Genomic DNA, 12644 nt, shown 5'->3' on the forward strand with positions numbered 1-12644 from the left:
TTTTATTTATTTTTTTTGTGATGATGGTGTCACCTCTCAAAGAAGCAGGAGGCAGCTGATCCTTGCCACTGGTTTGGGGATTTTCTTAACATTTCTTGATGTAGTAGTTATCCACTTTGATGCTTCAAACCATCTGCCTTGATGTGGGAGGTGCAGAGTATAGGACAGCTCTGTAAGGTGTGGCTCTAGCAAGCACCTCTCTTCCCTTTGCTCCCAAGCACAGAGAGGTGAAGAGTTCTTCTAGTCACTCCAGTGTTTCCTTCCACAGGTAGAGCTTTCCCATTACAGCCTACATGAGGTTATCTCATAGTATTTGCTATGTTGCTCTGCATTGGCTCAATCCATTTCTTTATTGCAAGATTAACCCTTCATACTGCTCAGTAATTTAAGCAGCTGGCCATGAATGTGTTACACACGAGTAAGAGAGAAGTTGTTGTGAATTTACTGATGGATTTGGAACTGGCTTTTAAGCCTGGGCTGATAGCTCACCCACCTCACCAGCTCACCTTGCTCTCCCAGAGATAAACCTAGAAAGTGGTAGCTAACTTGAGAATGAGAATGGAAAAAAAATTGGTCCAAAAAAAAAAAAAAAAAAACAGAGAAGAACACCCCCTCCTTATATCCCTCAGCACCTGGGACTGAGTTGTGCTATTTTAGTGTTTCATTGGATAAATATTTATTTAATGATTTGTAGAAGCAGTAAAAAGGAATATTGTTTAATGAACAGATGTCTCCTATGACCTCTTGGTTCAAACAACATATTCTATGCCACAACCTATAAAACAAAAGAAAGGGATGTAGCTCATTCACCTTCCCGCACCACAAATACGTTTTTAGTTTACACAGCTGTTGTTGTCTCCCACTTTTTTTGCTATTTGTATTCTCTGACACAGCGTCAAAGAACATATTTCCTGAAACATCAAAGTGATTAATTATCTCTATTGATTTTTAAAATGTTATGTGAAAATGCTGCTTCTTATTCATCCTTGCTGGGAATTCGCTTTTGCCATCATAAATTCATCCCATCTAACTGTGGAAGAGGATCTGTATGTTGGAGTGTTGTGATGTGTTCTCACTTCTTGTATACTATCATGTTTCTCTAACTTCCATTTACTTCAAGTTTGTGTTTTTATTTTACTGTAAAAATTAATCATAATTGATGGTGAAAAATATTGATGTCTTTGCTGTAAAGGAAGAGGTAGTTCAGGAGGGTAGGACAAGAAGAACTTCAGCACAGACTGTGATGGTTGTGAGACTTCTTTGTGCTCTGGGACCTGCAGTGAGGAATGAGCTGCAACTCTCAGCACTGTCCCCTGAAAGGGAGAGGGCTCTTTGCCTTTAGTTCTCAGGTGGCCTCTGTTCCTGTTGTAAAACAGAGGCTGATTCTGGGATTCAGCAGGTCCATGCAAGCAGCAAACAGTCCAGGTGTGCTCTTGGTCCTCAAATTTCTTTCAGTTTAAAGAAATACAGCTTTCCCAGCCAGATTTTTCAAAGCGCTTGCAACCCTGGCGTGCGTATTGCAGTCGTCATACGTTCGTGCACAAGGGGAATTGCAGTGCGTCTGATGTAGACGCTCTTTTGAGTGTGGGCTGAGGCTTCAGATTCATTTGTTGAATATAAATAGTAGAAATGCACAATCTGAAGTCCTGGTGAAATTGCAGTGATGAAAGGCTGATAGTGGTTAGCCTTTTATGTATACAAAACTGGCTACAATGACCATGATCACAAACCCATTCTGAGAAACAGGAAATCTGGCTTATACTAAGAAAGAAAGCAAAATACAGATGTGCAAGTATGGCCAGCAATTTGGACAGTGTTCTGCTGTGCTCTGTGAAGAACTCATGGACTCCTGGCTTCTTCCTGTATGAGTAATGATAGAGAATGGTTGTAATAGCTCGTGGCTGAACTGGGAGATACTGATTTAACTTCCCCTCACCAGCATTAGTGAAGTTCTCTCTCTATCCCTCTGAAGGGGATCCGTGAAAGTTTGGGGAAGCAGCTAGATCTGCATTTGTGCTCTTTACAGAAAGAACACGTGAGCGGCTTTGCTTGTGCTGCACGGTCTTCCGGCAGCAGGCACGCCGCTCTCCGCAGCAGAACGCAGAGGTGTAGGGAAACCTGACAGAAAAATGCTTTCTCTTCCTCAAGCATGAGTCAATCAATGCCATGCGAGCTCCTGTATTTCTAGGAGAGCAGATGAAAACTGCCTGGCCTTTCTTTTCAGGAATGGGCAAAGAAGTGGGGAATCTACTGTTGGAGAACTCACAGCTACTGGAGACCAAGTAAGGAATTGCTGCATGCTCTCAGTTGCCTGTCTAGTTATAAAGGAGCTGTTGTCTTGAAGTTGGTCTTGGCCAAAACTCTTGCCTCACTGGGGCTTGTTTAGCTAATAATTTCTCTTGAATAGTGCTTGTTCCTTGAAGAAGAGGAATTCCTCTTCTGAGTGACTTTCCTGTTTCTTTTCTGCAGGCACTTGGGTGAAGTCTCCACACATGCGCTGATAGGGTCTGATCCCACCTGAAGTCAATGGCAAGCTTTTCATTAACTTCAGTGGGAGTCTAGATGTGAGCCTAAGTAACCGTGAGGATACTGCAGTTTAGAAGTTTTATCTGCAGAATTTGTTATTTGGAAAGAAAATTATCTTACAATTGACAAAGTCAAAGACTTTTTCAAAGATTTGATAGTTGATAAAGGAAAGTCTGACAATGTAATTGGCATCTTCTTTGAGGAAGGCTGGTAAGCCAGACAGTAAAAAAGCTAAATAGCCATGGAGAGGGAAGCAAAGTACTTTCAGGGGTCAGAGTTGAAGAACTTACTATTATAGGAAGCTGCTGATTTGTTAAAGATTTTTAAGATATTCCAGAACTGATTGGAAATGCATATGTATATGTACGTATGCATGTATATTGCCATCATCCACAATTAGCAGTAAGTACACGTAACCAGAAGTTTGAAATTGTCTCAGATCTTAATTCAATCTCTATTAAAAATATGAACAAACCTCAGGCAGGTGATATGTTTACCCATACCTGCTTTTTGCAGTATCTTGCTATCTTGTTTTGGAGTATCTGATGTTGGTCTGTCAGTCAGGATACAGGACTGGACAAACCTTACCCTTATCCTTACCCTTTATGGTGATTTCTAACTTGTTCTGCAGCTCCTTGTGAAAATCAACTCTTCGATGAGTTCTAGCTAGACTGAATTATTTTAATAAACTCATTTCAAATCTCCTTGTGGGGCCTGTGACTTTAGTTTCAGGTCTCTGTTATGGACAGCTGCTGGTTATTGGCATTTTTGCTTATTGTTCCTTTTACACCTTTAAGAAATGCTTTGAACGTTGTGAAGAATGATTTGATTGCCAAGGTGGACCAGCTGTCGGGAGAGCAAGAAGTGCTGAAGGGAGAGCTGGAGGCAACAAAACAGGCCAAAGCCAAAATGGAAACCAGGGTCAAGGAGCTGGAGGAAGAGCTGAAAAGGTGAGTGATTCCTGCTTCTCTAGGGAGTTGGGAGAACCAAGTGGTAAATGTGACTCCTCTGTTAGTTTAATTCCTTTTCCCTCAGAGTTTAGTGCTGGAATTCAGAGCATCTCACAAAGAGTTTCAAATGCAGATGGGAAGGCGGCTGAGATGTTTTTTAAAGGTTATCTTTATTTGTTTGAAATGGGTTGTTGAACCTTAAAAATCTGCAGAACTTCTTCCCCTGTATATAAGCATTCCTTAGCAGTAATTGCAAATCCAGGCTCCCTGGAGTGAACCTTTCAGAAAATCAAATTGTAATTAAAAAAAAAAAAAAAAAAAAAAAACAGGGAGGAGAGATTTCTAAAAGAATTAAGTTTGAAGGATATTATCAAGAGCTTAATCCTGGCAGCAGCCAACATAGTTTTGAAAGGGATGAATGCCCATTGATTTAATGAAAGCGCTAATACAGATTCCCACAAACAATATTTAAATGTCAGTACTGTTAATTATTCCATTGTTCGTGGTAAGAGTGAGAAGGAGAGGCAGAAGAGATTTTAGAGTCCTATGTGGGTAGTATTTGGAGGGATCCCACTTCTTATTTTCTGCTCAAACTAGAGAAATTGAAGCCTCAATGCCTGGCAAAGCCTGTGATCATATCGCATACATAAAGCTAAAATTGCCCAGTAAGGCTCAGAGCTACATAATTACATTTTGACTGGCTGTATGTTCCACTGTGAAATCTCAATTCAGGGAGCAGTGCTTATTTTGCAGCTGGAGTCTGGCTGGATACCTCTGTTATTTTCTAATTTGAACACAGCATCACTAAGAATGTCACAGACTGGTCTCTCTTCATTGTTCAAAATACCCGAAATTAAAAATAGTCTTGCAGGCAGTGGAAAATAGATCTGATTTCTTGAAATGTCTTTTTGAGTGTCTCATCATGTAATAATGCAGTAGGGACACAGGCTTTTAACTGGCTGGTGTACCTTTTTAAGAGACGAGCAGCAATTTTTTTCCACAGTGTCTTTGCTGTCAATAAGAATGCTTGTAATTCAAATGGGAATGAAGCTTAGTATGGGTTTAAAAAAAAATTAAAGGCACTCAGAAAAATACTGTAAATATTTTATTAACATGTATTTGGTGTTCTCTTCCTCACCGTTATAGCAAATTGTCCTTCATGTTTGAGGATTTTTCACTGCATTCAGAACAGAAGCAGTCCAGAAGAAGAAATTAAGCCAGTGCTTTGGCTACCGAGCATGATTCAGTGGGTTTTTTTGTTTGGTTGTTTTTAATTAAGACCTATCTGAACATAGATGATGGCTCTGAAATAGAAATAGGCTGATCCATTCCAGTGACCAGTATTTTGGGGCCTGGTTCCTACATCAGATCTTTTGAAGAAACGAGTTGATGTCAGTGAAGCTGTTCATAAAGTAACATGCTACTAGTGCGAGAAAAAAATACCAGAGAAGCTTCTCGTTATTTGGAGGTGCATTTCACAGCTTGAAAATGTTGCCTTGGAATGCATCTAGACCTTTTGTAGATGATTCTCCCCTGCAAACACCTTATGGTCAGCCCAGCAGTAGCCATCACCGTATCACTTGCTGGTTTGATGTGTTTCTTTCTGTTTCCTAGAGTGAAATCTGAAGCGATTGTTGCCCGACGAGAACCCAAAGAGGAGGTGGAGGATGTAAGCAGCTATCTCTGTACAGAATTGGTATATTACATTACTAAAATGCCTGCGGGGAAAGGGGGTTTATATACTTACTCTATATTACTTTGTATATGCAAGTCCTCAGTTGCAGACTGGTCTGCCTTTGTTAATGATGAAGGCAAAGCTGGTCAGCTGCAGGCTGTCTCAATATTTGGCGGTAGCCAGATGCCATGAGATTACCCCTGCATACATCTTTCAAACCATATGGCCAAGACAAATGTGTGGCACAGCGAGGATGCAGTGCAAGAGGTGATTTTTGCAGAATGGTGCTACACCAGTAACCTACCCAGCACCTTCCCATTTTATCTGATTTTTTTCCCACTTTTGAATTACAGATAGTCTAACTTGCAATCTGGGTTTACTAAGTGTTAGGATAGTTAGGCTTCTCAAGAAGAGCTTGTCTCATGTTGACCGTGAAGCTGTAAGCTGTGAGGACTCCATACAGTGAAATTTGGGTTACTGCAGGCAGCTTTACAGTAATAGCTGCCTTCATTTTAATACCTTTACTATCTCCAATTTTGTGAAATTGTTTTTCTCGTTATTTCTTCTGCATAAGCCAGTACTGTGTATTGCAGGGTACAGGTAGAAAGGTCTTTTGGACTTTCCCACTGTGACAGCTCTTCAGAGTGCTTTGGCTGAAGTAGAAGCTTTTCCACAAAGGCTAGCTGTAGCCAAAAGAGAAGCAAACAGAGGATAAAAGAGAGAGCCCCTATGAATGTCACCTCTGCTAGCGCAGGAAATTAGATAAACTATTCAATATTACTGTGTTCCTACTTTGTGAAAGATATGGGGGCTATTTCATTTATAGTGTAATTCTCTTAAGTCARCCAGGGTTATGCCAGGGTGAACTTAGTCTATTGAGAATTTAGGTAGATAGCAATGCATTCAAGTTGTTGTTGTGGACTGCCGAAGCGGACTTGTTTCCTTTTAAGCTGAGTTGACAGGATATCTGTATTTAAAAACTAAAAAGGATCATCTTAAATTCCTTTTAATTTACATACTTCCTGTTTTGGCTGGTCATACAGGTTTATTATAAAGCCAGGAGGCTGAAGAGGGAGTTGGCTAGTTTGTGCTATTCCAGCTCAGCCAGGCTGAGTTTGGAAATTGCCACAGTCTAGACATAACCCAGTGCCACTTCCTAGTAATGAGTTTCCAAAATCCTTAGGATTTCTTTTTGGGCAGGTATTTTCCCAACTTATCTTAGATGCTCTCATTTCCCTCCTCAAGAGGAGTATAGAATCTCACTCCTGTTGCCTCCAAACCCAAAGCCATGTGTCTTCCTTAGAAGGCCAGACTGTGCTACTGGGGTAGCAGACTGTGCTGGGGTCTGGAGTTGTTGGGGTGCAAGGCGATAGTGTGGGAATGGCCTTGGAAAGAGCAAAATTTCAAGGAGTTTGGAAAGAGAAAGTAGCTGGTGCATGCCCTTTCTTGACAACCTTCAGGACTTCTTATCTGAAAGCTCCCTGTATGACAAAGAGGTATTTGGAGTCCAGTGGTGGTCATTTGGAAGCAAAAGGCTTCCTGAGCACTAACTTTTGTATGAGTCTTGCAATTCCAGAGTTTCATTGTTTCTAGGCTTGCAGGTGATCACACAAAACATTGGAATTGTAGATTTTCAGGGCTGAATTATAAAAAGCTACGTGTGTGTGTCACACTAACTAGTTCTCTGAACTCTCTGAGCTGGCAGTGTGAGCGTTGTGGGCCTAATGAATCAGTGTTCCACCTTGTCCTTAGAAATGGCTTTACAAAACTACTACAGATAATCAAACACCATCTTTAAACCAGGACACTTCTTCTGTCTGTGTGAACATTAGGCTGTAGCACCAGTTAGCTAGGGAAATAACTGAACCTGGGAATTTCAAACATGTGCTTTTATCCATGCTGCACAGTGGTTAGCAGGGGGAAGCAGCCCTCAGCCATATTCTGAGAATGAACAGGTGAGTTGTGTCATGCCAGGTAAAGAGGAAAAGGCCTTTCTTTAGCTTTCTGTGCCCTGCAGCCTTACCTGCTTGGTGTGTACTAACAGAATGCCTCCATTCTAGTCATGGATAGCATTACATGGTGTTCCCTGCTGTTTGTGGTTAGATTTGCTACAAAATCTGTTACGCTAGGACTTTGGTTCCCAAACTTCTTGGACCAATGGACCACTGTCATCTTCCCAGATTCCTTGTAGATCACCAAAGCACCTTATTGATGATACCCTCTGGATAGGGTTTTCAAATCTGTGCTGTTTCTTACTCTATTTTACGTGGATTTACTAAACACCAAGAGGTCCATGGGTCATAGTTTGGAGATCACTGGTCTAGAATTAGAGCCTCAGATGGGGAAGGCAGGGGGTAGCTAAACAGAACAGGAAGAGAACTAACAAATCTGTCTCTCTGTCTGTTGACTTTCCTGGTACTAACATCAATCCCCTTCCRTTTTTTGCTGGCTGAAGCAGTGCTCCTCCCCTCTGCAGGACAACATTCCCATAGCTCAGCGTCGCCGGTTCACACGTGTGGAAATGGCCCGGGTTCTAATGGAACGCAATCAATACAAAGAAAGGTTGATGGAGCTCCAGGAGGCTGTAAGGTGGACAGAGATGATCAGGTGAGGCTGGATGAACAACCCCATTTAGGACAGAACCTGGCTGAGTTTGGCCTTGTGGTTGGAGGAGCCGTACTGGATTGCGAAGTGCTAAAAATTTTCTGAACTGTAGAACTCTCTTATTCCTGAACCTGGGCTGCAAATCAAGACTAGAGTTGCCATAGTTACTTGGAGATACTGAGCAGTTGTTTGTCTTGTTTGTTTTGTGTATGCTAATTAGGCTAGGAGAAATTGTAGGGGAGAAGGTTGCTTTTAATTAATGAGTTCCTTTGGCTGCAGCTATAAATGAAAATAGTATTGGGATTTGTAATTACCAGGGTGTGACTCAGGCACTGATAACATTGAGGGGCATCAATTAAACTTGGAATTGAACAAACTTATTTGTACTTCATATGAATATTGAAACATAAACCTTTTAGATGTGCTCCCATTGAAGAAGACTGTACGTCACTTCCTCTGTTGTGTTTTGAAATGTGTTGTTAGAATGAATTTTGAGTTTTGACATAGCTTTCTTAATGGAAATGGCCTGTTGGTTGGCATGAATTCGGGTAGGAGATATTGAAACTAACCTACATCTGCTGTGTTCGTCCTTAGAGCTTCCCGTGAGCACCCATCCGTCCAGGAGAAGAAGAAGTCTACTATTTGGCAGTTGTAAGTCCTTTGATGGTTTGTTTAAAGTTAAGAAAAGGGGAAGTGTTTCCATTTCTACCTTAGACATCAACTTAATAGGCTCTTCCTCTGGTATTAATGAAAGATCAACTAAAAGCCTTCTTAGCCAAACCCTTTGACTACACAGGCTTCCTTTGTCTGTAGTTAAAATAAAATCAGCTCTGAACATTCATGTTAGTTTGGTCTTACAAAGTCAGAAAGATTGCAAGTGCCTGAGAAAAAATATCTGAAATGGAAAAACATAGACGTTCATAATAAATGAAGTAGGGCAGTTCTCATGAAAGGCTTAAAGCACCAGATTTTGTACTTGCTTCCCCTGCTGTGAATCTGTGTGAGATTTTCTCCCTTTTCTCTTATTTATTGGCTTTTCCTGTCCCTAGCTTCAGCCGTTTGTTCAGCTCGTCCTCAAGTCCCCCACCGGCAAAGAGGACCTACCCATCGGTGAACATCCACTACAAGTCTCCAACAACAGCAGGATTCAGCCAACGTCGCAGTCACACCATGTGCCAGATCTCCTCCGGCAGCCGCACTCTTGAATTCTTCCCTGAAGAGTGAGTTGTGTGCTATGTGCAAAGCCGTGTCTCCTGGCAGCTCTGCCAAATAGTGACTGTTTTTTTTTTTTTAATAAACTGGTTTCCACCGGAAAAAGTCCAAGTGGTATTAATAAATTTCTCTCTCTTGTGTTTATCCACGTGATCTTTTACTCATCAGTTACCACGTGGATGAGCTCAGCAAACTGGCAGTAACTTTGTACTCCCAGGCAAACAATTACCATGGCTTAAAATTACCATTGCTTTCTCAGGCTTTCTAGGTCATGGTGATTCATCTCAGCAGGGACCACTGTAGGCTTCAGAGCTGGCCTCGACTTGAGTTTTGTGCTTGTCTTTGGAGGCTGTGTGAGAGAATTAAGAAAGGCTTTTGTAGTGGAGTGTGATGGCAGCATTGGGATAGCAGTAGGAAGTATTTCTGTCCACCTCTGTTGACAAAGAATTTAGGTGAAGACAAAGGTTTTCTCAACAGCGTGTTTAGGTTATAATGTTTAATCCTGACTATGCAGAAAAAGAGCTTCTAAATATTGCTACTGCAGAGTCCTCTCCCTTTCTTTTATGCTTCTGATAAAAGGGAAGAAGCTATTTTCTGCTTTACTAGACTTCAAAATGTGTGCGTTGTACCATTACGAGGTTTTACTGTTTAGTTTGTGATCTGTTTCTGTGGAAGCACTTTGGAGAATGTGGTGGCGAAGTTTGTTGGAAAGGCACTGAATTGGGTGGAGAGATTTTCTTTAGAGAGTGAATTTATATTTTATAGATACCTACTGCTTTTATTCTGTTCAGTTCAATTCTAGTTACAATATCAGAGTTGTTATGTGGTGTCTTAGTGCTTTCCAGTACTGTATTAAATAATGTGACTAACCACTGTCAGAAGCTATTTGTTCTCTCATCCTCTCCCCAGGGGAGGAAGCATGTAGAAGGAACTGTTTTCTTTTAGTAGGGGGTTGTTTTCGTTTTAAATAGTATGTCATTACATATATATATATATATTTATATATGTATGTGGAGGGGTTTTTGTTTTGGCTTGGATTTTTTGCTGATGTTGTTTGTACCTTGGAATGATACTTTCAAAACCTATTGAGAGCTGGAACTGACATTCAGATACCCTTTTTTTGTAGTAAAAAGTATCCCAAGAGCTCACAAATTGATTTTCTTCTTAGCTTTGTCAGTGCAAAGCTGAAGTCATTCTGGTGAAACCAGTACGGTTAGTGCATATTTTCCTTGTCAGCAGAGAAAATTCAAAAATTGACAGAAAAATAGACAGCTGACTAAAATGAAAAACAGAAGAACTCAGAATGCCTTCCTGATGGAGACATTAGATCAGTAAACTGAACCAGCTATGAAAAAATTGGTATGATCGTACAGATGGTCATCTTGAAGGTTGATTTCCTGTTTCTGAAGGGCTCTTGGAATACTGAAGTAGAGATGACAGTTATCCAGGTAATAGGGAATTAGAGGTTAGGGTTGCCTTCATAATAATGTCTTCAACACTTCATAATGGAGTTTTTCCATCTCTGATTCCCTGTATCTTCTTTTCTGCTTGTGCAAAGATGGATTTATTTCGCTTTTAATTCTTTGACTTGTTGTCTGTTTTTCCTTCTCCCTGCTGTGGCAAAGTATCCTTGACCTCCCACCTCTGCTTCTAACCATAGATTGAGAAGTAACGCTGTTGCTTCCCTTCTCAGTGACTGTACGTCGTCAGCACGTCGTGAACAGAAGCGGGAGCAGTACCGCCAGGTCCGGGAGCATGTGAGGAACGATGATGGACGATTGCAAGCCTGTGGCTGGAGTCTCCCTGCCAAGTACAAGCAGGTAGGGACCACTTCCCTGAGAGGTTGAGGGGAAAGAACATGTCAACCTATTCACAGATAAATCAGTGAAGATCTAATTCTGTAGCCTTAGTTGTTAAATATTTCACTTAGATGTATAATATGTGTGTTTTATCTGTATGATAATTGTATGTGTGGATTAAATTTACAGGTTTTGTATTTCCACCTAAGTCTACAGTGGGGAATTCTTTCATTTTGCATGAAAGCCAGTGAAAGAACTTAACCTGAAACAAAAAGAATTAACCTTCCTCATTCAGAGCCTGATACTTGTTTGTATTTACTTTATTATTATACCAGTTATTATACCATGTATATTATACATTGGCTATTTTATTTGTACTACAATAACTCTTCCAATCATTTAGTATTATAAAAAACAAACTGAGTGGGATTTGCTCCCCGTTCTCCCCAGCAGTGCACAAAATCAAATGTCATCAGCCTCATTTATTGGCCAGTGGCTCTTTTACCTTTGGTGAGAGATCACCTGAAAGGAATGAGTTCTTCGTTGTGACATGAAAGTGGAAGAGTGCCCAGGTGGTTTTAGGTTGTGACAGAAGGGAATGCCAGTGTTCTGGCTTCCATGGAGGGGACATCCCTTGGCCACTCTTCTTCGGTAAGCAATGCAGGATATAGTCTCTGCTAACCGTAATTGGGACAACCTATTACAGTGAAAGAGATAGTCTCTCAGGTAGGGTAGTCCCCTCCCTTTATACACTCTGTTTCACACAGGATGTCAGATGAAATATCAACAGCCATTGGCATCCTGTCTCTGAAACCAAGAACCTTCATTCCGCCGTATTGGTCACATGTCTCTTGCAGTAGCCTGGTATACACTCTTGTGCTGTCTTTTCCTTCTTCTCTTCCCCCACAGCTGAGTCCCAATGGTGGCCAGGAAGACACTCGCATGAAAAACGTCCCTGTGCCTGTATATTGTCGCCCACTAGTAGAGAAGGACCCAACCATGAAGGTATGTTGTCTCTGCAAATCATTCTAATCCAGATAGGGGGCATAGAAAAAGTGAGTACTTGTCATCATGAGATACACAATTTTTATCACAATCTACATTTTTTACATGGTATATTCCAAATCCCATTGTCCTGTTCCATTTTTGAGATTTTTTTTCTAGTACCTCTCTCTGTGAGAACATAATTCTCAGCTGATTCTGGTTGCTGGGTCCCCTGCTTCTGTCTTACATCTTTTGCTTTTTTGAGGCTTCTTTTATCAAGAACATCTTAATCTTATCAGCAACATCTTAATCTTATAAAGCGTGTTAAGAATCCTTAAAGTATAGTACAAAACAATATGAAAACTGGTGAAAAGGAGCAGATAGAAGCTGAAACAACTTCATTGCCCTTCTTTTGGACTTCACTGTTTTGCTAGGAATGACTAGTAACATAACAAAATTATCTAGAGCAGAAGTCAATGGATTTTTGTGTAGTTATGTGTATCAATACTAGAGCTAAAGCTGATATTTTCAACACTTGCAAATAGATGCTCATCTCTCTGCAGATTTATGTGCTGTAATTATTGTTTTCAAATATATAGTCTGTCATTAACTTTGCTAAGATTCAGAGTTGATTTTTAGACTTCATTCTAATGCTTAAGTTGCAAAAAAAAAATCTTATATTGTTAGTGGTATCTAGAAAATTGTTGTAATCTTTGGAGAAAACTCTGTTCAGTATTTCTCCTTATGATTTTGGACAGATCCAGTATGGGATTATGTAATCCTGTTCCCAGCATTCTCCTAAAAAAGTATTGAAAATAGCTCATAAGAGACTGAAAAAAATTATTTGTTAGAAGATATGTAGTGTGCTTCTAATCAATTTATTGTAAATTTATT

The 12644-nt window shown here is 40.5% G+C and overlaps 1 protein-coding gene across 1 annotated transcript in view; it reads left to right on the top strand.

Moving 5' to 3' along the window:
* MAPK8IP3 (mitogen-activated protein kinase 8 interacting protein 3) overlaps positions 1–12644 on the top strand; it is a 59910-nt gene that overhangs the window by 31984 nt on the left and 15282 nt on the right. The window contains exons 11-18 of the mRNA XM_085315654.1: positions 2225–2282; positions 3324–3476; positions 5091–5172; positions 7628–7758; positions 8350–8406; positions 8805–8975; positions 10661–10787; positions 11676–11771. Of these exons, the coding sequence (XP_085171780.1) occupies positions 2225–2282; positions 3324–3476; positions 5091–5172; positions 7628–7758; positions 8350–8406; positions 8805–8975; positions 10661–10787; positions 11676–11771 (875 nt within the window). The remainder of the gene's footprint in view (positions 1–2224; positions 2283–3323; positions 3477–5090; positions 5173–7627; positions 7759–8349; positions 8407–8804; positions 8976–10660; positions 10788–11675; positions 11772–12644) is intronic.

Source organism: Rhea americana, unplaced genomic scaffold, assembly GCF_003343005.1.
Source record: "Rhea americana isolate MKP2758 unplaced genomic scaffold, rheAme1 scaffold_433, whole genome shotgun sequence".
In the NCBI taxonomy this organism is placed as follows: domain Eukaryota; kingdom Metazoa; phylum Chordata; class Aves; order Rheiformes; family Rheidae; genus Rhea; species Rhea americana.